Source organism: Orbicella franksi, chromosome 1 (genome assembly GCF_964199315.1).
Source record: "Orbicella franksi chromosome 1, jaOrbFran1.1, whole genome shotgun sequence".
NCBI lineage: Eukaryota > Metazoa > Cnidaria > Anthozoa > Scleractinia > Merulinidae > Orbicella > Orbicella franksi.
In genome coordinates, this window is record NC_138145.1 from 32,059,933 (window position 1) to 32,085,719 (window position 25,787).

Below are 25,787 nucleotides of genomic sequence, written 5' to 3' on the forward strand. Positions count from 1 at the left end.
TTCCTAGCGGCGTCTTTATAAACGAAGCAAAAACCAGCGACAAAAATACAGGACCACGTTTTTCTATTACATTGAAGAGCACATGCAAAAATTCAAGCCCTTTCGCGAAATTTTTTTTTTTCACCCAAATCGTCACTTTGCACTCACCCCTTCAATTTATAAACAAATAGAACTGTTTCGTTCTCGAAGTTTAAAATCCTATGTTTGGCTACCTTAAATGACGTCAATAACTTCTAGCTGCCAGTTCTTAACTAAAGCAAACATTTTTTATTGCTACTTAACGAAATAAACGTCAAGTGCTTTTATTTTTTCCTTTAAAACAAATATATATTTCTATTTCTCAACTGATATGCTGACCCCAACCCTAACCCTAACCCTTGCCCTAAGCTTAACCCTAAAAGCTAACCCTAACACTAAGTGAGGTAACCCTTACCCTAACCGTACCCCTAAACCTGACCCAATTTTTTCATCTATTTTGTAAAAAGCTTCCGTAGTTGTAGGAAATGTTCTTTTTCATAAGGGAAATGAATGAGCCTGTAATGGTAAATCAGGTCATAATGGGTGCCTTATTTGCCTCACAAGGTCATTAAGTGTCTCCAGCAATGATATTCCTAGACAAAGGGCTAAATTTCCCTTCATTTTATGAAATATTGAGGAATTTTATATTCATTATGCAATAACTCAGTGGGGGGCAGTATAGCAATCACGTGATAGTCATAAATCACAAGAGAGCTTTGTTTTACTTAAAATAATATATGGTAAATTTGGCATGCCATTTGCCATTTGCAATTTGTTTTGTGATAGACTAGTGCAAACCCAAAGACCCTACAAACACTCAAAATGTCCACTTTAATCCGGGATACTTTGAAAAACAATACAGCACTGTCAGAAAAGTGAACACATCACAATCATCTGTAAACTTTTCCTAGTTATTTCCAACTTATGAACGCCATATTATAAAATCTGTCACTGAAGTCTACGACACGTCAAGATAATAAATCCGGCGCCCAGCTACACATATTTCTTCCTGAGAAGGGATGACAAAACACTTTGTGCTGAAACTACTTCTCTGTTGTCAACCGAGGTCCACGCGCGACAGACTGTATCGTCCACTTTCCTCAAATGAAAGCACAGTTTTACTCCTGTGAAGCTAAGATTTCTTCTACTTCTCTCATTCTCTTTTTTGGGGGGGGGGGCGGGGGAGCTCTGCAGCGCTATCTTCGTTTTGGAAAGAACTGTTCCAAGACTGAATCGTAAATGGAGGACAAGGGCGTTGGGTGTCGGAAGAATTCACTGACATCTGACAAGGAAAGAAAATTTGATATCATTATTATTACAGTCGAACCTTCAAAAAGTGACTAGCCTGCGAACAGGCTCCCGGTGAGCCCAATTGCTTCGCTTTCCGAATTCTTCTGTTTCGCGCTAGCCGAAATTTTTTTCCGTCCTCGCTGGGAGCCTGTTGGCAGACTAATAAGTGGCCACCCAAAATGTCAAGCCTAGGTGGTCACTTTCAGGAGATGGTCGCTTACGGGAGCTTAGACCATACTGAGTCAAACTTTAGCATATGGTAACTGCAGAAACTTACCCCGTGCTTTAATGTTTTATTTATGTAAAAAGTCAATTTCGAGAAAAAAAATCCGGTTTAACCCATTAAGAAATTTCCATCTCTTTTACTACTCAGGAATGCTGAATACAACACCTCATTATCCAATTTATGCTCTATTATCTGTCAATGGTTGTTTCCGGGAGTTTAAAAACAAAAGAAAATTTCAAACTTTCAGCTCTAAAAGTGGTCGCAGTCGCTGATACGAGAGGTGGTCCCTTACAAGAGATTCCAAATACAGTGATTTGACTGGGAAACTTTTGGTGTTTTGGAAAATTGGTCGCTGAGGAGAGGTGGTCGCAACCGGAGGTTTGACAGTAGTAGTAATCAAAGATTATGGGAGTGCGTTTGACGCTAGGCTCAATCACCAGCCGCTGTTCGGGCAAGGAGTCTGCGCTCCTCCTCTGAAGGTACGGGGAGGAACGTAGACCGGACTCGAGAGAGCGGCGGAAATCCAGCCTCGTTCGATGCCTTCACCGTAATACCTTGAATGATTTCATTTTTAGCGGGCTTTCAACACCTGTCTATTGCTTAAATGGACATTTTTTAAATCAGCAATCGAGGTTTTACAGACAGAAATAATCAGCCAGACAGAAATAACATGACAAAATCCATGCCAGTATCAGTTTCCTATGGTTTTCTGGTTGACAAGTAGAGGTCCCTTCTATAAACTCTGATTTGCCGATGCGTTGTGTGACGCCGCCAGTTTCAGTATGTCAGTTTAATAGAACCAAAATATTTACATTTGCCTTCGAATTTCATGATGAATATTTTCACATTTACTGGTAATGTTTAAGTGTAAAAAGCTAATTTGTAAAAGTATACATTTTACTAGACTTTCATAAAAGTCCTTCGTCTTGTTTATTCAGGTCGCTTCGCTCGCTTACCTATTATACACTGAAACTCATGAGGTCCACTTGTGGCAAGTCTAATATTTTACATACATCATTCTTAACTGCTGGAAGCACGTGCTTCAGTTGTAAACAAACTCTGTGCGACTGATTCGAATATTTCCACGGATGAATAAAAGTAGACAGCATTTACATTGCTTTTCCCTGGTTCAGGGTTACTCTTATAGATCTAGGCTTCAAAGTACTTTTCCACAATAAAGAATATTCGACCGGATAAAGACTGAATCATTTGTCGCCACACTAGAACTAATCAACAAATATATTCAAAATACAGCAGAAGCATATCACCTAGAACTAGGTGGCGGTGGTGGTGTTTTACATAGAACTGCCAAAAAAGAAAGAAAAATTCCCCCAAGTTGTTCACTACAATTAAAATTTGTAAATTTTGTTTGCTTGCACTATCATTACAAATACATATATTACCCTGCATAGATTTTAACCCCTACTTTTTCTTTCTTTCTCTTAGTGCGGTCCGGTATGTCCGAAAAATTGCTCCCGTAGGACATTCGTGCCGAAATGGAATTTTTCGCTATTTTGCACTAATTTTGGGTCGAATAATAAGAATCCGAAAAGGTTCAAATTTTCCGATTCCGTCTTCCCATGTTTCTGGCTCCTCGAGGACTAAATTTGTGTGAATTAATGCTAATTAGATGCAAAAATAGGTTTTGCGAATGTCTTTGCTCTTAGATTCAAGGTACAGGGACCAAACTTTACATGAAGCTTGCTCTTGATAACGTTCGTCGTACGACCTTGGTCAAGATTCTCCCATACAGACCTCCAGCTCGGTTAATAAGAGCTAAATAATAACACCATGATTATAGTCACAATTGCTTGCTAAATTCACGTTTCTGACGATTGTTTCTTGGTCTACACGGAGAATTGGTTCATATTTATTTTACACAGAGAACTTTATTACTCAATTCAAAACAACAGAAAAAATGATAGGTCACTGTACTCGTTTTCGAGGAAATGACGAATTTACCTCTATGGCGAGGTCTAGCCGTAAAGAAAAAGTCGCCATTTTTTAATGCGCGCGCGCTAATCACGTGTGAAATTATGCGCAGTAGGGATGCACAGTGCAATACTGGGGAATGATCTTAACAAAGAAACGCACCCTGAGTAACGAATGATAGCATAAGCTGCTTGAACTGACGAGTTTCTTTTCAGGGCTTAAATTGCGAAACATGCCTAGAGTTTGGAGTTTAATGGCTGTTTTTTTTTCACTTAGGCCAGGTTTAGACGTCGTATTTCATATGCACCGAATCAAATACTAATTTGAGTCGCTTCGAATTAAAAACATGGCAAGTTTGTAATGGAAATTATTTAGGCAAGGCTAACGCAGAGAATGGTGAACATCTGGATAAAATGAAACACTACTCGCATCTTCGTATCCTTTAAGGAGGCCCTCCACGAGCGTAGTCCAGAAATGGTTAACATCTCTGACGACATCCAGCCCTGGTACTCTGAAAAGATCAAACCACAAGACCGTGAAGAGCAAGGACTTGAAATCTTGCGGGATTTATGATAGAGTACCTCAAGTAATTGCACAACCTGTTACAGCTCATCCATGCTTGCCGTTCTGGGGACTGGGAAGGCTACCTGGCAGCGATGGAATGCCTGATAAAGAGGCCCTTTGCAGGATCCGGTCACATGGTACTGAATTAATTACGCTGGGACGCAAGTTACACAGTGGGACTTCCAAAACAAAGGAAAGTCGGACTGGACTGGTACGAGTTCCTTTGTTTTGGAAGTCCCACTGTGTAACTTGCGTCCCAGCGTAATTAATTCCGTACCATGTGACCGGATCCTGCAAAGGGCCTAGTACTTCTTCGCGCACAATCTCCTCAACTGCGCTTGGCTAATGCCAGTCCACCTCGCACAGATGAACGCACTCGAGCATGAGGAGCTTATGACATATGAGGCATTGAAGTCCGAGGATTTTGTTGTAACGAAGTCAGAGATCCCGTTCACAAGGTTGTTCACAGATCAGACGCTAGAACAGGAGATCAAAGTATTAAAGCGCCCCGGAGGTATGTTCGGGTTAAGTCAAGATGAAGCCGTCCTAGGTCACCTTCTTGTCGTGTCACTGCCTCTCTACCGTATGGTAAAGTAATAAAACGCTTTCCTAAAGTGTCCGAGGTTTCTGAGCGGAACGAGCACTATCAGCTCTCTTGGGATGTTGCTGTAAGGATGCGAAAAAACACCATGAAACTCTGCCAGCCGATAGAGCTGCACTGCAAAGGCAACCCATTTACAGTTGAGTTTCCCTTGAAGAGTGTGTTGTCGTCAGCTCTAGTGCCGGAAAAAGCAAAGTAAGATATTCTGTGCTACGCAGAGAAGGGCCAAAAGCAGTTTGAAGCATTGTTAAGACAAACTGTTACAATCTTCTAAGCACTCCTTATGGGACGCTATGAAAAAGCTGAGACTGGTCACTTTGTTCGCCAATGGATTATTAGCGTGCTTCTCCAGCAACACAACCATCAAGCTGGTTCATCTAGTGAACGCAACACCTGCTGATCCCTAACCAGGTGTTGCGTTCACTAGATGAGCATTTGTCGCAAGAGATTTGTGTATACCCTCCGGACACTGACGTACTAGTTCTGCTACTCAACTTGGTTTCCAGGGGACGTCATGGAAACCTGAATAGCCTGAATTTTTGACAGGCAAGGGTGCAAACTACAGAGAGATTGATGTTACTCAGCGAGTCCAAGCGATTGGAATACACAAGTGTCAAGGTCTGATTAGATTGCACTACTTCACCGGAGCCGACTGGGGAGAGAAGTTTGTCGGTATTACGAAGAATTCCTGGGTGAAAGCTTACATGGCACTCGATGACGACCATCTTGCAATCCACTGTTTCAGAGAGCTTGGTGAGGGTCTTATCCAAAACCAGTTAGCCAATGGAGAACTGCCAACTCAAGTTAAAGACCTAGAGAAATTTGTCTGCTAAGTGTACTGCAAAGCGGGATCTACCACCCTCCCTGAACTTCGATGGGAGCTCTTTTGACTCAGGAACTTGGAAGGTGAGATGCTGCCATCAATCGTGGAAACTTCATAGCCATGCGAACAAATCCTATACCACCAGCTGCCCAGATCTTCCCCTCATTAAAGAGAATGATTGGAGCGAAAACTAAGGAGCATACGTACCCGTTATATGCTTGTCTCTCCCTGCACCCCAAGCTGTTATTGAGCTTACCAAATGCGACTGCAAGTCAGACTGCAAGGGACTCTGCAGCTGTTTCAAGAACAGAATTCCATGCACTGCTCTTTGTTAATGCTTTGGAAAAACCTGTACAAACTGAATCCATTCACAGACGGCACACGAGTTAATGACGAGGATGGTCTTAGTACATAAGAACTTGAAAGTCACATTTTATGCACGAACACTTTTAACAGAACTGTACATTAGTATTATACATAACAGAAAGACGACGAAAATCGTCTGCGTTGTTACTATGGGACTAACAAAAGTCAATGATATTTTCGTATGAGAAACTGAAAGAGTACATGCGTTTAGCAAAAAAGGACAATAAAAGAAAGTTCTGCACTTAACTAGACATCGCTCATAACGGAAATCACTCGTTAGTTAAAGTTTATTTAAGATTCACTGTTTTGCTTTAGAAAAATGAGAGTTCGAAAATCCAAGATGGTGGATCCAAGATGGCCACCACCAAAATAGCAGGTAGTTAAAGCTGACGTCATCGCTTGTTGCCATGGTAACCAAGTTAAGTCATACGATGTACGTCATCAAGAGTAAGCTTCGTATAACATTTGTTCCCTGTATCTTGAATCTAAGAGTAAAGTTGTTCGGAAGACTTTGTGCATCTAATCAGCATAAATTAGCATAAATTAAATCCTTAGAGCAGCCAGAAAAATGGGAAGACGGAATCGGAAAATTTGAACCCCATCGGATTGTTATTGTTCGGCCCAAAATAAGTGCAAAACAGTGAAAAAAATCAATTTCGGCACGAAAGTCCTACGGGATCACACGCCGTACCACACTATCTCTCTCTTTCTTTCTTCTTTTCCAAATTTCCAAACCCAACAACAGAAGTAACAAAGAAGCAAGAATTTCACAGCCAAGCTGCCAAATGTTATGATTTTCTTGCATTTGTTACTGTTTTGTTGTTATAGTTTCAAACTGTAGAATTACAAAAGTAATTAGTTTACAAAAAAATCACCGTAAAAGAGTCTTTACATGACTCATGTCTTTACATGAATTCGCCGATAACTATTTCAAAGTGCAACAAAGAAACATTTATGACTTACAAATTGATTACAAAAACAGCATTGTGCGAAACCGTACTTTTAACGAAATCTTTAACAAAACAGTAAGGGCAAAAACACACCTCTACTTTGTGAATGACGGCACTTTTTAATATCATCTGAGAAAGAATGAATAAATGTGATGAAAATGATACACAGTTACCTTTCAGTACAATCAAAGGAAACAATCAAACTAACAGGGGAGAGGCGAGTCTAACATGAGCAAGTGAGACTGGGAAGCTGCTTATTTCATACATGTAGGTGCGATTTTCACTGATCTGCTGATCAATACTGAAAAGAGGGTATTGAGCTTTTGTAGATTTGAATACACATGGAAAGCCCCTGAACTATTGAGTAATTTTCAAATCAACATGATCAAACCTTTCCAAAAGAAAATGACCTTGCTTTTTTCTCAAAACCGTGGAGTGGAGGAGTGCCACTTTACACGTGACTTGGCTGACCATGCTTTTCATGTGCTGCCAGCTGCGTCTTTCAAATCAAGATCAAACTGGAATTTAGAGACTGGCCTTTAAGGGAGAGGGAAAACCAGAATGTCCAAAGAAAAATCCTCCATAACTTGAACAAACTCAACCTATCTGACTGGGAGGTAACCACCAATCAATAACTAAATATTGCTGTCCCTGTCCCTCTCTGCACAAGATGGATTGACAAGATAGACCAGCTAGTATTTACCTACCCTTGTCAATGTTCACGGTATCCACTTGGGTCTCTTCATGTCCATGATTATCTTTCCTTCGAGTAACAGTACGAGTCTGGTCACCAATTCTTCGTGTTATCGTTACCTGCCGAGAATAAAGCAAACACTATCTCCTCAGCACCACAGACATAAAGAAAACCCTTATCTTGTTTATGCACACAAAAGGTTCTTTTCAGGAAGTAATGTACAAAGTGAAGGAGACGTTACTTATGTTGTTATGGCTGTATGTGTACATTTGCGCACATATCACACCAACCCAGTAGTATTACATGAATAACTATATGTGTATGTATACTTTAGTCGTATTTTGTTGTGACTGATGCAACAATCAAATGAGGGCGAAGTAAACAATTTTTACAACTGGAAACCAGGCTCTAAAGCTAGTAACTCTGGAACCTAGGAAAAAAGCCTCTTCACAGATGACAACAATTAACGGCACCTTACAAACGACTTATCAACGACATAGACGAAACCGACTTAAATTGACTAACAATAGACGGATTGAAACTTACTAGAACCGACTGGGACTTTTGACAAACATTACACAAGTTTTAAAGCCAATACCATCACGACTTAACTGACCAATCAGTTGCAATGGACCTGACTTATAACACCATCAACTGACAAACACTATGATTAAATCTGAAGATGACTTCCATTCAGGTTGTCAAACGTCACTCACCACAAAGCTACCCTCAACAGGATGATCACACTATACAAACTACAATCAAATGCACCCTTAGTTAAATTCCTACTCTACTGATTTTGAATATTGAACATAAGAAAACAACTTGTGCAGTGTGAAATAATTTTTGTGTTAAAAAAGCTATTAAACTAAGAAGTTGGTTAAAATCAACTAGTAGGTAGAGAGTTGGGTAACAAAAGATTATCATGAGATCTATCTTTCTAGTTCCTAATTTTCAAGATGCTGATGGGCTGAAAATCACTATTGACTGTCAAATGTATAGATCAATGTTTATTACAAATTCAGCTGCTATCATTGTGAAGAGTGCAACACTTGGACTAGCATCCCATCCAGGGGGGGGGGGGGGGGGGGTAGAAATACTCCTAGTCACTTCATGCTACAGAAACTGGGATAAGCTCCGGCCTGATGGGCCACTGGGCTCGTATGCGGACTTCACCTTTACCTTGCGAAGAGTACATGATACTGGTACCAATATGTGACCAATCATTTTTTTCTAAAACACTGAAACATGATAAGAAAAATTATAGTACATGCAACATACAATACAGGACACACTCCATTTCTTTTACCTCTTCATTTCCACTAGAATCCCTCCTTGTGGTCCTTTTTTCAGTAACCTGTAAGAACAACCGCATACTGGAGATCTAAGCAAAAGATTATCTAAATTGACATTGATGTATTGTATCTGGCATTAGTTTTGACAAGAGACTCAAAAGAAGAGACTTCCTGGCCTGCTAACCAATCAATTATGTCAATCGCAGAAAAAAGTTATCAGTCAGTGCCACCTTAAACTCGTCGATTACACTGTCTGCTGAGCATACCACATCATTGCCTGGTTACTCCATTTGGGAACATTGAAATTGCTATTTTGTGGTAATTATACTCACCCCATTTGAGTCAACAATAGTTACACTTGAGAAAGATGAAGATGATGAAAAACACGGAACATGTTGTGACATTTGGCCTTCATCTTTAGCAGCCAAAATTTCATCCAAGCTGTGAGTTCCCATTTCGACTTCATTGTCAAGGTCTTTGAGAAAATGAATGAGGAGGAAAGGGACAAAAATAGGACAAAACAGAGTAGGTCAATGATATGGCAAATATAATAAAAAATAGGTCTGCAGTGCGTACTTGTGGGCTTATGCTTTGTTTAATTAACCGCACAGCCACGGGGCAAGCGCGGTTCTTGGTTTGCACAGGACTTATTTTTTTTTAGTTTTGTCGCTGACCAGACCCAAACTTCCTCTTGGCCAAATTTTGAATTATGCAACCTGTGATGTTTATTCACCAAAAGCTGTTGAAACATTGATGCACAGACAATGCTACGAATATTGTTTTCTTTATTGTGTGAAAAATATATTTTCTTTTGGTTCTATTGAAGTGAAAAACGCTAAAGAAAGGTATTACGTCAGCCATGGAATGCGCTGACGTTGCAGCTTTCACTTTCGCTATGTGACAAATAAGATCGTGTTTACTTTGCAAGTTTATTTCGCCAGGAGTGATAGTCTTTTTACTTTTCTGAGTGTTTTTCGTATTTTTAGACAAGAGCTGTGAATCATCGTGTTGTTTTATTGAAGTGAGTTCAGAAATGAAATATTTGCAAGCCAAGCAAAGAATGTGACAGAACCTGCAAGGATTATATCACTGGTAGGGAAATAACCACTGTACTAAAGATAGCCATGAGTAACGTAATTCTTGAATTATGTAACTCGTGTGACTACTTTGCTAACCCTTTACTCATGGAAAAAACCGATTAAATTTAATCATGACTTTTAAGAAAGAAAGCTGTTGTTAATAGTGTTATTATCGAAGCGTTTGTACTGTTCATGCCCATACATATCCTGAAGAAAGTTCCAGATTAAGACCATTATGTCACTGGAGATTTCACAACTGCTACGACTGATGGTGCAATAATACAGTTTGTGCTGATCAAGTGATGTGGTGTCTACAGTAATCAGTGAATCATAAAGGACTGCTTTGGAATGTACACTGCATTGCAACTATAGTGCTAAGAAAACAGTTAAATTTTAAAAGTGCGGTTATAATATCTAAAAGATCGTCTTGTTCCATTTGGTTGGGGTTTGTTTTTAAATGAAAGTATCTGGGAGTTGAATTGCCACAAGTGAAAAGGCAATCAATGGAAAGATAAAGGTGTAGAAGTAAGTGAATTTTTTTGGATTTGTGGCATCAACAAAGACAAGTCGTTACAACTTTCAAGGGAGAAATTTATTGCAGAATACTGTTTACTTACTATATCGTCTAATAATAATTAGCTCTTAGTCCCTATGGGACATAACACAACAACAATCTCTCCTCATTTAGCCCTATTTTGTGCAGCAATTGATTCTGTTAAGTTTTGCTATCTTTCATTTCTGGAATCAGTGGTATCTGTCATGTTTAGTCTTTTAGATTTTATCAAGAATGGTCTTACAGACTTGTGGGTGCCACTTAATGGTGTATTTATCAATCAATTGACCTGGTGTTTCCGTTTTCACACAAAAAAAAATCTGGTCAATTTTCAGGAGTGGAGATATTATTGTGTATAGACTGTATAATCTTCATTTGTACACGATTTTCTTGTTGATCAAAACTTTTGAAGTCTAAAAATAAATACTCAAAAATATTTCTGGGTCTACATTGGGTTCTTTCCTGTAAAAAGGTATTGCTTTTGGTACCATTGAGAATCCTGATTGAGAAATAGTTGTGAAAGGTTGGGTGGTATTTATTTAATTGAAGGCTTTTGTGGAAAAAGGGCGTATGTAGCATTTTGGGTCGATTTTTATTTTTTGCAGGATCGAGCTAATTTTTGGCAGACTGACTTGTTTTGACATGAAAAGCATCGTTGCGTAATTGTTTTTGTTGATTTGCGCTTTGTTTTTGAGAAATAACATATGCAAAAAAACTCAGTTTTCTGAGCGGCATCTTTTGGAGCGAATCCTTTGAAGGTGGATTTTGATGCAGCGTGAACTTAAACGGTTACGTTTAGCAGCTTCGACAGCACAACTTTTTTAAATATAGATGTTTTGATTTTTGAAAGAAGTAGAGAAATAGACTGGAAAAAAATATCGACCAACCTTGTATCGAACCGGTGTCACAACAAAACAAACTCAGCCGCGGCCCGTTCAGCACTTTATCCGCTTGTGCTAACAAAGCAACAGTAAGAGAATTGCGTAATTATATATGTAATAAAACTAGCGGCTAATACCACGCTTCGGTGACTTCATCGTTTAGCAAAACAAAGGTTTCTTTTGTTTTTTGCCCAACAAAACTGTCACACCTGGAAAACTGTCACACCTACAACACATAACATTTTGTACATTGGTATGGCATGTACCAATCATGTGAAATCAGCTGTTACTAAGAGCCTGCACTACGCTGACAAAAATTCTTTGACTCTATCAAAAATCTTGACCAAAGTTAGTCATAGTGGTAAACGGATGTGTCACAAAGTTCTCAATATATACCGGTAGTGTAGACTGTCTGTAAAACAGATTATAGTCATGGCCGGAATCAAAAACAGTACCATATTTGTTTACCACAAAGTGTGAATCACATGGTGAGATCAAAGATCAAAGAGAGATCAAAGTGAAATCAAGTTTAAAAGGTTGACAGTTTTCCTTCTAATCATGTTCTGTAAATTGAAAAATCTGTCAGTTTTCATATGTGGAAAAAATTTGTCCTACTCCAAAGTGGGACAACAGCGCTTTTTAAGTTTGATAAGGCTTGAATAAACTTGGTAGGAAAAAAGAACTGCAGGCACTTGTATCGCAGAACTGATGAGAACATTTTCCCCAAAATGAACAAAAATTGGCCTAAGGTGTACAAGCCCTTGATTTTTAAAAATCGAAATCTTCATTCTTATTTCATTTAATTAGTTTTCAGGTTTTGGCCTTGAAGATATATTTGTTGATTCTGTTAACCCTGTGTTTTAACACTTGAGCATTTACAGACTGAGGTACATATTAACTGATTAAACCTTGGTAAAATTGCACAGTGCTTATACTGGCTCGAATAACTGTAGTTACTAGAAGACTACAGTTGTCCATATGCCATTTTACTCAGCAAAGTTAACTTAAAATCGCTATTTATTAGACGCCTACAGAATTTCATGATTACATTATATATGAGTCTGTTTTTTACTTATTATCCAGTTTATTTAAGGGATATGTTAACTGTACGTACCTCATCCTATAATCTGCGTGGTAATTATATTCTGGACCTTCCCAAAGCAAAAACAACTACTTGTGGTCTGTACTCTTTTTCATACTTAGCTAGTAAAATATGGAACTCTCTCCTGGACACTTACAGGACATCTGATTTTCTTCAATTCAAGCAAAAGATCCTTAAATATGAGGCCTTTCCACAGTGTAAATATATATAATGTACAAATGATAATAGAATTGTAATTGTATTTCATTTTATTTTATTTTATCTATTTACTTTTTCTTTCTAATATTTATTTCTCTCGAAGATGTTAGCTAACAAGCTACTCTGTAAATTTGAGGTTAAATAAAGTATATGTATGTATGTATGTACGTCATAAATCACAATGAAATTTGCCTGCAAACACAGACATATTTCCAGCTGTCACTTGGTTCTGCTGAAAATTACGTGCTACACATACATGGTCATGGCTGAGAAACCAATAATTCTGGTTTGAAACCCATTTACACAGAAACCCCACAAGATGTCCTGGCTATGAGATTATACAACATATTGTATAATCCCAGCAAAAAGGGGGCAATTCTATGACCATAGCTATTTGTGCTCACTGTGGTGGTTACCAATAGTGAGGCCATGCCAGTGTGAGTACAAAGTCAAAACTGATTACCAATAGGCAGGGCATACATTAACAAGTGGCTAAATGTGGAAAAGAGGAAGATGTCAATATTAATATTCCCTAGGTGGATGCTTGGTTAGAGTTTATTATTTAAGAAATAGAAAACATGTACCATATTTCTATCGCGTTTTAGTACAAATCTACTAGCGTTCTATCACAAATACCGTTCTTTGATTAGCTACGCTACTCACCTTCTGTAATAGATAGTGAGTAGCGTAGCAGTGTGCCCTTCTTATCAAAATGACGGCCGCTTCTTGGCATTTTCGAAGTGTCTGTGACAAGGATTTAGATATAAAGTTCTGAATGACTAGTACATTTATACATATATAATATTATTTGCTCTCGATTTCTATGCATGACTATCACGCAATAGACATCTTGAGCTCATAATCGAACTGTTTAAAGGAGCTCAGTCGCGGTATTTTGAGTTATCATGGCACGTACAAAATTACCTTTAAATGGTAGGAAACCTGAAAATAACAGTTTAATAAGATAGAAAAACACCAAAGAGATAATGATATTTACCGTAATTAATGTTGCAGTTCCTAGGGAGTAATGCTTTAAATACCCCGACAATCACAAGCAATAAACACACATTCTATGGTGAAAAGGGGGGAACACCACTCTGCAATCGGCGTGACAGACGAACTTCCATTGCGTGACCAAATGCCAAACTTATCTCCCCAGCAGTTAATTCTGCACTGGATCAGACAAGTCAGCGAGGCCAAAAGCTTACGCATCCTAGAAGCCTAACTCTAAATGGCACCATGAGCTGACCTCCGGTCAGCATCGTGCTAGAGTGTAGACAGTTCTTAAGCCTTACTTATCTCCCCAGGATTAAGAGCCGTCTCCGCCAGCATGTGCTGGATTAGACAAGAAGAGGCATAAAGAGCGTTAAATAGCACCACTAAATTAGAGAGAACAAAGCTTGGGGAAGTCGCTGCAAGACTTAACTGATAGCGTGTCACGTGTTTATTATTTATATTAATGAACAACAACAATAAACCTCCAAAGGGAGGGAAGGGTGGGAGTTACAATTTCGAGGGCTAACTAAAAGTTACAGTAGTGATATAACAAGCGAATGATGCTAAAGTCCAAGCCAAGACTCTTTTATAGGTAGACAAATGTCTGGGTTTAGACCAGTATGAAATTGAGTACCACGAAAAGTACAGAGCTTATGTGGCCTTGAATGAAACAAGAATAGGGCTATTTAAAAGACTAGTCATACAAAACGCATGATATAGTTAAACCAGATGTTATTGCAACATGCATGTGTGAAAGGCCATTGTGAATATTGTTTAAACTAGACAAGAAAGACTTATATAATGTTCTAACACGTAACAGTTCTATTGCGTTATGTTTAACAATAGCAAGCTAGTGACTGTATGTAAATAGCGTCATGCTCCATTAACTGCACTTTAACGATTGACTTTAAAGCTTTATGGAACAAGGATGGCTAAGGATGGAGAAGATTGACATGGATTACAAACAATGAATTTGAAACATAGGCACGCAAGGGGTGCAAGAGTTATTTTTTTGTGTGAAGTGTTGGAGATAGAAGCATTCATGGTACAGTAATCATCTGGTTAATTTGAAAAGTTTTTTTTGGTTGCGATGTTACATCGGTCACGGTAAGATAACTAAATAGTAAGCCATAAAATGTTTGACTGAACAAACTACAGTAATCTGACACGTCTCCAGATTAATGTAGATACCATCTTATTTTCTAACAGGCAATTTAATTTGTTCTTTGATATAACCTGCACTGTGATTGGTGTGACACGCGCACATGCATAACTCCCTCACTCACCGATCACATAACCCTTCCAACCCCCAAGAGGAATTTTTGCTCAAAAATACTCAAGTTAATTTAGAGACCTTTTCGCATTTTATACGAGCCGTAAGTTTACCTTTTTACACAACACAACACAACTTCACTGAAAATAGAAAGAAAGAGAAAAAAACCTCTGACACGTTGAAAGTCTGATTTAATTAAATTGCACTTTAACTTGGTGTCACGCAGTCTTCAAAGAACATTTGAACAGTTTTCATACTTTTTACCTTTAAAAATATCGGACTGAAATGAATGTCATGAAATAAAACTATTAAACTGCTACTGCAGAGACGTAAAAACTGTCCAGAAATGAAAGCTTCTTTTTTGTTTAATATCCTGGAAACAATAGCCGATAACTTGTCAGCTCTAATTGAATTTACTCCCATATAAAAAACTAAAGTGTTAAGTTACCATTTGTTACTAAAGATAGCAAACATCTCGTGGGAAAGAGTGGTGACAATTCGTCCGCTCTAATTGAATTTACTCCCTTGTGAAAAACAAGAGTGTCAAATTACACTTTGTAACTAAAAAACAAAAATATCTCGTTATATTTGCATGCAACAAGAACAAAACAATTGTTACCTGCACTTACTATTGTAAACGTTAGAACTGTTTCAAATCTAAAGTCTCCTCCCCTCTAAAACATGTCCTAAGAACTAGATGCAATGATTCGTGACCTCTAATTGAATTTACTCCTTGTGAAAAACAAAAGTATCAAGTTACCTTTGTAACTAAAAATAAAAATATCTCGTTGCATTTTCATACTACTAACTCACCAACTGTTTCAAACCTCAAGGCTCATCTCGTTCATTTAACTAAAATCCACAGCCTAACCCACAGAAAATGTCGAAGTAAACCCAATATATGAATACTTCCTCCTCTTTTATAGAAGAATAAATATGGCCATTCTGAACTCTATTGGGGTCAAATCTTCTCACATACCATTTACCTTTACAACAAGAAATTTGATTGGCTGTTTATAGTAGATCCAATCTGATTGGTGTGACATACATACATCACTCACTCACTCACTCACTCACGCACGCACGCACGCACTCACTCACTCCCTCACTCATGCACTCACTCACCCATTGACCTGTCCATAACATACCCGACGTGCCAACTAAGAGGTATTTTTTTTACAAAAAAATAACTCAAAAATTGAGGCTAAATTTTTCAATATGCACAAACCGTGACGTAGCTCCTTTAAAGTGAAAGTTTGGGCAAATGAGAAATGCTGTGGGAGCATGAACCAACAGGCGAGTGTTTCCACACCTTTTTCAAGTTCTCCCAAACTTTCAGAAGTGCTCCTACAACTCAATAGAAACCCAGAGAACATGCTTTATATTTCTTTTAGAAAATACTGCTACAAAAAAAAGGAAAACAACTTGTTTACTTCAATCATCAAAATGTAAATTGCCTTTGCTCACACCATGATCATGTCAACAGCTTGTGCTGGTTTTGAGTTTTAAACCGATCAGTGCATGTATTTCCTTTGGGTTATTTTCTAAAATAATATTATTTATTATAATAATATAATCATGACCAGAATGACAATTAGACTACAATAATATTATTGGCAAGTAGCTAGGTAGTCCAAAATACCACAGAACACCAAAAGGAGACTGAGGGGTGTTGTGTTGGTTTTACTATTTTTGAATAACTTGTGGCAAGTCTTATACCTACCTCTATCCACTCTTTCATCTGGACACCTCAGTCCACTGAATGGTGGTAACTTCCACAAATCACTAAACTACAACAAAAAGACTGAGTCTGCAATATCCTCAAGTAATCAATACTTTTTGTTTGGATGATAACTGTACGTGCAAATCCATTCAGTAACAATCTCATGCCAAATCTAACTCAATATTATTTTCTCCTGCTGTTGGAAAACTGAAACTAGTTAAAATACTTCAAGTGCCTAAGTGCAGTGCATAAAGATGAAATTGATGATTACAGTAAGTATGTATACATGTATGCCATCCCGAACATGTGAATTTGGTTGGTTATTTATTTTATTGCTGATCACCTTTCAAAACAAATTTTAGCCTGAAACGAAATGATTTAATATGTAATATATCAAACATGAAAGACCGTGTTGGACCACATTATCAAACACCAAGAAGATTGTTGAAAATATGGTACGCAGCAAAGTATTTTTAACAAACCTAGAGGTGTTTAGAAATGTGGTCAAACATTGTCTTGAGTGTTTGATATATCTTTGCAATTTGAAACTAAAACTAAGGAGAAAACAGAAAAACTAAAATCATTAAAAATGTATGCTAATTAAGGTCAGATATCCAAGCAATGTCATGGTCATGATTTACTTTATTTAAACTTGATGAAGTAATAATGAGTTTGAAAAATACCTATCCAACTTGGTAACTACAAAATAGTTTTTATCATTTCAAAACTATAGATTTCATGGAGTTGTTTGGTGGTAAGACCAGTTTCTACGAGCCAACACTGTTGGCACGTGCTGGATCGAATTAGGCAGAACGAGAGCAAAATAGCGCCACAAAACAGTGAAAAACAAAGCTTGGGGAAGTCACTGCGAGACTTAATGTGCCAGTTCAATCAAATTTTCCGAATACCTTTGGAGCAAGTACCAAAATAGATTTCATGGAGTTGTCTGGTGGTAAGACCTTTCTATAAGGGCTTGTTGTATCTCAAGTAAACTTAGTTAATGTTTGGCACTTTCCTTGAATCATTAATTTTATACTAATGATGCAGTTCCTAGAGAGGAATATGTTCAAATGTTTGTTACTGACGAACACAGAAGAAACACACAATAATAAATGGTGTAAAGGGGGTATCATCACTCCGTGATCGGTGTGACAGTCAAACTTCCATTGCATGACCAAAGCCTAACTTACCTCCCCAGCAGTAAAACCTGCGCTGGATTGCACAAGTTGGCAAAAGGACAAAGTCTAACTCTAAATGGCACTATGAGCTGAAACCTTGGGCCAGTATCATGCTAGAGTGTGGACATTTGTGGCTTGCTCAAGCCTACTATATTGCTTTACTACGAGCCAACACTGCCGGCACATGCTGGATTGAATTAGGCAGAATGAGAGCAAAATAGCGCCACAAAATAGCGAAAAACAAAGCTTGGGGAAGTCACTGCAAGACTTAATGTGCCAGTTCGATCAAATTTTCCAAATACCGTTGGAGCAGGTATCAAAACAGATTTCATGGAGTTGTCTTGTGGTAAGACCTTTCTATAAGGACTTGTTGCATCTCAAGTAAACTTCTTAATGTTTGGTTCTTTCCTTGAACCATAAATCTTATATTAATTTATTAAGTCTAAAATTGTCTGAGCAATATTAAATGTGATACTGGTCAGAAATTCCACAAATTTTCTGGCTCCATCCTGAAAGCAATTTGGTAAGTAAGTACTTGCAAAACAAAATTCAGTTTTGTGTGACAAATAGTTAAACCATGGATCATTATTTATAACAGCAGTAATTTAACTCACCAGTGAAAATGGGGGAAACAAAGGAAAGCCTTCTGACTTGTTATCATCCTGCTAAACAAGTAGATATAATAAAATTACAAAATATATCATTTATCATCTGTCTAAAGAAACAGTAAACAATAAAAGTAGTCGTAGCAGTCATCGTATTTGTTGTCGCAGTAATCGTTGTAGTTGTCGTCGTCGCTGTCCTGGTGGTAGTGATAATGGTGGTGGCAGTGGCAGTGGCAGTGGTAGTGGTAGTGGTAGTAGTAGTAGTTGTAATAATAACGGAAGGATTTCGTGCAAAAAGGGCGTATATCGCCCCAAATGCGATATACATGTACGCCCTTTTTGCACAAAATCTTATAATTATAATAGCCTTTATTAAAAGATTAGATACAGCATACATGTACATGTGACTTTACAATCAATAATGAACTAAGCTAAAAACCAATCACATATATTACAAAATTACAAACCTATGGAAAAATTAAAACTTAGAACGATATACAGAAATAGATCTAAAAAGACATCTATTTACTTAAGCACATTTAAATCTTTCAGTTTTCACTCTATGGAGTATAAAGTCATGGCCCCAGTCTCCAAGAGTCCTGCTAAGCTTAAACATGGAGCGATCCTATAAAAGGCAAGAACACACCACCTTTGAAGCACTTTGTTGGCTTTTTTGTGCAATGGCAGAAAGCCGAAATAATGGTTGCATAACATAGAAGTTGTGGAGAAATAGCGTTTTTTTCATTAAAAAAATGGAGTCATTTACGTAGAATAATATAAGGTGGATAATAAAAATACAGCGAAAATAAAACTTATATTTATTTAACACTTTAGAAGATGCCTTTGGAAGAACAAAAATGATGAATTATCTTTGTCACTTCGCGGAACATTCAAATTTTGCCGCTAACTAAAATAACAAAGCTGATGCCTGCGATCAACGAGCTATCTGTTTCCATTTATCTCAGCATGCCGAGAATGAAAACAAATCTCGTAAGAGGTGACTTTGGTTAGCCTGTGAACACAGATGGATTTTGGTGGGATATTTAAAATTATTCAGATTTATGAGCGATAATTCTATGGTGCAAACAAAATGCAAATTGAACAATGCTGAAACAAAAAGTACCACGAAGAAACAAGAGAATTTCAAAAATGGCAAAGTGAGATTTCGTCTGAACATTGACGTTAGAAAGGAGAAGGAAGACTCATGGGTGAATGCAATAAAAACAAAAATTGCATTCATAAAAGGCCGACTGAATTTTAGTAGCAAGAGTACAACAGCAGCCAATGTTGACCGTATGGAATCTCTGTTAGATAACTGGCTGAAGAACATAACGATATTACCATAGAATTAAAAAGTCAATTTTCTTTGTAAACTCTTCTCTTGAAGCCATCTTTCATTTAGTTCAAAAGGCATTGTTTACTTGTAAAATAAAACAGAAAATTACACCCATTGCTCTCCAGAATTTTGTGGCAACACGCTAAAATAAGACCGGAGTGAATAAGCCAATCAAATGGGAGCATTGGTCGTCTATTGGGATTTCTGATTGGCAGGCTGAACACCTCAGCCTTGTTATATAGGATTGCTCCGTGTTTAAGAAGCTTGTACAGTATTGTGCAAAAGTAATGCAAATGATAATTGACGAATATCGCAATAATTGCAATTTGAACGACAATTAGTTTGAAACATTATATTGCGCGAGATATCGTGGAGCTATTGTTGTAGCTGTTATGATATTTCTCTGAGTCCTGTGCGATTTATCATTTGCACTGAGCAATATATCCTTTGAACCGAGTGATATATCATTTACATTGAGTGATGTATCGCTTCCACCAAGCGATTTGTTTGCTCTGAGCGATTTATCGTTTTCACCAAGCGATGAATTGTTTTCACCCAACAAAATATTGATGCAGCCTAGCGATTAATCGTTTTTGCCCAGCGAATAGGCCATTTCCAAGTTGCCTTTTGCCTGTGTCAAAACGAGTCTTCGTGCAAAACCATTTAATATATGAAAATTCATTCCCCTAGAGGTTCATTTTCATGCAAATCAAACTCAGTTTCATGAAAGGTTTTGCGCAAGAACTTGTTTTGAAACAGAGCTACAAGGTAACTTGGAACCTGCGAATTATCGTTGCAGCTTAGCGATATATCGCTTCTGACAGGAACCGGTCGTTTTGCCAACATGTAAGTTCGCCAATGTATGAAGTCTATTCGCCAAAGTCCTGGATCAGTTTGCCAATGCAAAAATAACTAAACTTCAGTGGTGCACTACACTAAAGAGATTTTAATGACAATTTTTTGTCAAGGAATGTGTTTCACCATTTGAACAAATGATTTGTGGAGATGTCATTTTTTCAATGTGAATCTTCAGAACGCTTCAGACAATAAACATTTCACGAGCAACTTGAGGATGCATACCAAAACACAGAACTTTCCTTGAATAAAAAAATAACTAAACCTGAGCGACACGCTAAAGAAACTTTGATGAACAATTATTTTGTCAAGAAAAAGAGTATTTTACTGCATTTGAATGACTGATTTGTGTCCAATAAAACCGGACATATAATTTTTTTGAAAGTTTGACAACGGCATCGCACTTGTTTCTTGACAAATTATCTTTACCTCAGAAATAATTTATGCTTTTCGGCATGTTAGTTAAAAGCAATTCACACGAGGCTTTCTTGGTTTTACTTAAACAGATCGGTAACATAGCTTACAATTTCCTTTATTTAACTCACTCTGGCTTCGAATTAGGCAACGCCGGACAAGGGTCACTAGTTTTACTATATTCCAGTCATTTGTCAACAGTGTAAGATATCTTACGAAGGTCTCAACATTTTATCTATTGCTTTGATTCGTTGAACAAAAACTCTCTTTAAAATATCCTAAGATAAATCGCTGTGGCAATATTTCACTGGAATGATATCTTGTGATGATGCATCTCTCACTCAATGATATAATTATTGTTATGGCAATAGTGATATATCGTAATGAATCCGTCACGTGCTGTATGATATATCGCTGCAGCAATATTTTGCAAGAACGATATATTGGCGAGATATGGAAGGGAAGCTCCAATATATCATTGAATCATTGTTGCATTGCATCGCTTATGTGTGCGATATATCCCTGAGATATCATTCATATATCGGCAATACATCACAGAACAAAGCACGATATTCAACAATTATTATCGTTTACATTCCTTTTTCACACACACTGTATACCATACAATTTGTTTACAGATTTACAGAAAGGAGATAATTTAGGTGTTTTCACCTAAATTAAGTGAGTTATTTTATTTTATGGCATGTGCATTGCATAATTATTTAGTTTGGGGATAACAGATTTACAGTGTAGTAGTAAATCTATACCATGATTGCCATCAAAATTTTAAACTGCTGCACTCCCTCCCCTTTCTATGGAAATATTCCAAAAATGCTCTAACCTCTTATACCTTCAGAATTTTATCATAATAATAAAACTCCAAGGTGCAAACCATACATGTAGCATGGATATTTTCAAAAATCACCCAAATTAGGTTAGCAAAACTTGGACTGAAAGAAGGCTTGTCTGAATAAACTGGTAATGCAGTGCATGCAGGTCATAGCAGTTAACATTGTGGATGTACTGTACATACACTAGTTATTATTCACTAATGTCTAAGGAAAAGTGACCTAGTAGTTCTTTCATAGAAAATACCTCATCTTTAAAGTTTTCACTGTCCAGGGATGAATCAGGCCCTTTCAGCATTCTCTCCCTAAGAGATCCAGAGTCTTTAGGGAAGTTTTCTTCTGACATTTCAGATGGTAAATTATCAGGTAGTAAGTCTATGGTAGGGAGGTCTGGTTATTGAGAGGAAAGTAAACTCAACATAGTGTCTAGACTGTTAGTAGTGTAATATTATAAACCTTTTCATTTCTCTCACCTACATTACAAAATAATTCAACAGGGATACAAGGTAATTTTGGGAAGAAACTTCAAAGCTGCCAGAAATTGTCTCACATTCACATTGGACTACCGGTATATTATGATATTATAAATTATCCAACTACATGTAAATTAATAATATTATCACAGAAGATTACATGTATCTTATCATGGGAGAAAAGAGTTTTTTCTTGAGACATATTTGTTACAAAACATGTGCTGGGAGTCAGTAACTTTCTGTTAAATCTGTGAATTCAATACAGCTCACAACAAGTAAGATTCTCGCAGTATCAGTTGGGACTAATAACAAACTATGACAAACTTGTATGAACCCTTCCAAAAATCCATATTGATGATAATAAGTGCTATATAGAGATCTGTCTATTTTCACCCTGGTTGATTGATTGCACCAACACATGCCATTTACTTAGGTTTTAACAGAATATCAAGTTAAGTGGACCTTGGGCTGGTGGGTTGAAATCAAATTGAAATCCTCTGAAGATGTTATGAAACATCTGTTCAAACTCTTGAAGAAAGTCTCCCTCTCTTGAGTGAAAATAGTCTTCATGATCTCCTAGCTCTAGAGGCTGGTCATTAAATAATCTCCATTCCTCACGGATTGCTGGAAGTTCTGGCTGCCAATAATTCAGATCTTGTCTCCTTCCATAGAGGTTCTCCAGATCCTCTTGAATATCTCTATAGTGTGGACAGTCATGCAGTCAAGTATTAGCAATGTATTATGTGCTGATTTGTTAAGCTGACAGCGCATGCAACTTCATGTTTCTTTCCATAGAGTGAGAATAATTTAAGCAGAGTTTTTCCTTCCTATATGGATTATGGGAAATGCTCCACACAAAAACTCTAAAAATTGAATCAAGGGAAGCCACAATGGAGTTCAATAACATTAATAGCCTTAATTAATTCTGCTGGGATTCTGCTGGGATTCTGCTGGGATTAGTCAAATGACAGCATTATGCGAGCAGTCTGTTAAATGGCAAACAGCCAATAATGTGTAACAATTATTGTTTTTAATAAGCAAAACAATGACAAGAAATGGGAAAGTTTGCCTGTAGATCTGGAACTGGTTGTTCAAAAGAGGGTCAAGCCCTAACCTAAGGCCTTCCAAGGAGTAAAAATGACAAGCAACACGACCCTGAAAACCAGGTGACATGGGAATTTCTAATCTGTGACAAGTGAAGCAAATTTAAACAGCAACACAAGAAACACTGGAGAAGACAGCAACATTGACTCTTTTGGACATTTTGCTTATTTAGAAATTGTAGGGTACATTCTCTTATACCTTCTGTAAATGTCAGAAACATGACTGTGTGCTTTTCCATTGAATGAATTCTAAAAAATCAACTTTGTAACAACAGCGACATATCACTTTATAAGAAAAACAATGGTGACATTTTTTTCTGCTGGTTAGGCATCATCGGTACACAAAAGGATGCGACATGGCGGCACGGTTACCCACAGGTCACCCAAGCATAGTATAAGAGTTTGTATGGAACACTGTGGCTAAAATATAAGCGTTTGTGCAGAGGTTAGAAGATGAACCATACATTGAAATCGAGCAATGTATGGGTCATCCTCTAACCTCCATACAAACTCTTATATTTCAGCCACAGTTCTCCATAAAAACTCTTATATTATGTTTGGGTAACCTGTGGGCTACCCTCAATGGAAGGCCTCATAAATCTAATCAGCTTGGGGTTAAAATTTAACCATGGGTTAATTTTATTGTTCGAAGATATAGTTTCATTCAACCACAGGGGATCCAAACACTACATCAGCAGTAAAAATAAATGTACTGTTATTAACTTGTGTTCCTGTGTCTTTTTTAGCTGTTAAGAGGGGATTTGAATGAAGTGAAGGTGGTTTACATTTCGAATACTATCTTGTCTGCCACTTTGTCATTTATGATGCTACGTCTCAAGTTTCCATTGCCGTCATTAACTATTAACTCTCATCGGCGGAGAGAAAGAAGAAAAGAGACAAGGGATGAAACCAAAATGAGGCCAGTTTTATTTTGGTGCCTAATTCTCTTGTTGCTGAACATCATCAGTTAGAATTTCACATCTTGATGGATTAAACAATTTGTATTCAGGTGAAGCTGAATTTGTTTATTTGGGTACCTTTTCTTCAGTTAATTTTCGAGTTGTTTTTAGACGTAGCTTTTTGTCCGAACTGTGATTACACTTGACTTGACTGGAAGCAGTTTTAAATTTTTGAGCATGTGCTTTGTGAAAGGAGTCCTATTCTTCTCTTGACAGACTCTTTTGTTTACCTTTAACAGCTGCGTGCATTAGAAGTAAAAAACAGAACACACCACGCAAACTACCTGGTTTTCACGTGAGATAAATTCAACAACGAAATGGAAAAACATTCACTATTTGGTTCACTGATTTACTTTTCAATAACCATGGCCGGGAGCTGTGAAAACATAGGGATTCCCTGGCCAAAATATGTTCATGTTGTGTGCAAAAATTTTGTTAACTGGAAACTTGGAAAACAACCAAGCAAAGAACCAAAACAGAAACAAGAAAAATATAAGCCAGCTAACCAGTAAACAACGTTGAAATTACTTGGTTCTGTTGCTGAAGGATTTGCGTGGAAATTGCAGTCAAGGCAAGGGCGCTGTCCATTGTCTTGTGTTTACACTCACATATCCATGCAAGGACCCACACAGGCTAGTCACGTCAACTGTAGTCACAGACTAGACAGAAGCTCTCAGTAAGTTTCACTCCTTGTCTCTTTTCTCTTGTAATGCAGGGCTGCTCCCCCGATGAGAGTTAATAGTTAACAATGATAATGGAAACTTGAGATGTAATCAGAACGTCACATTTACAAAGCAGCAGACAACATAATATTTGAAATGTAAACCGCCTTCACTTCATTCAAATCCCTTCTAAATGACTGAAAAAGACACACAGGAACACAGGTAAATAACACTACATTTATTTTTACCGCTGATGTAGTGTTTGTGTCCCCTGTGATACAACCCCTGGTTTAAATTCCTTGTTAGGTGGGTTAACTCACTAACCTTGAGTTAAATGAAAGGAAATTGAAGCAAAATGGTGAGGATGATTTTCAGTAAATAAGTTTAATATACAGCCAAGGTAACAAAAGCTGTGGAAATGTTGCACATATTTCCTCAAAATTCTGTCATGATCAATGATTGTAAACATAAAAAAGAAGTAACGTTTCGTAGTTTAAACTGTGTAATCTCTGGAAACGGAGGCTTTCCTGTTTTCGTTTTCCTTACATAAAAAATACGCAAATATAAAAAGCTAAATCTGAAGCTTATTAATAGATAACTCTTGAAGTCAACCTCTCACTTTAACATATCTTCTTACCTTGGCAAATCGTTGGTGCCAAGTTGTTCTTTTGGAGCCCCAAATAAAGATCTAAAAATGTCGGTTAATTTAACCATCACCTTACTGAAACGAAGCTAGTTCTGCGCATTAGCTAGGAGTACTTAGAAAATGTCGTCATCGTGTTTGTGGTTA

At 37.5% G+C, this 25,787-nt stretch overlaps 1 protein-coding gene across 2 annotated transcripts; it reads right to left on the reverse strand.

Moving 5' to 3' along the window:
* Positions 1–1,189: 1,189 nt before the first annotated feature.
* Positions 1,190–25,783, reverse strand: LOC145479499 (uncharacterized). Of its 2 annotated transcripts, none has more exons than XM_081457892.1 (10): positions 25,635–25,783; positions 22,736–22,971; positions 22,048–22,190; positions 18,357–18,404; positions 16,565–16,631; positions 9,092–9,234; positions 8,774–8,821; positions 7,478–7,583; positions 6,864–6,899; positions 1,190–1,300 (listed from the first exon to the last, which is right to left on the reverse strand). In XM_081457892.1, exons 1-10 carry the CDS (start codon positions 25,709–25,711, stop codon positions 1,215–1,217), a joined length of 990 nt encoding a protein of 329 aa, XP_081314018.1. In that variant the 5' UTR covers positions 25,712–25,783; the 3' UTR covers positions 1,190–1,214. The 2 variants fall into 2 exon arrangements, with proteins under 2 accessions (XP_081314018.1, XP_081314009.1); XM_081457883.1 differs by having other exon boundaries at positions 18,357–18,407.
* Positions 25,784–25,787: the final 4 nt, after the last annotated feature.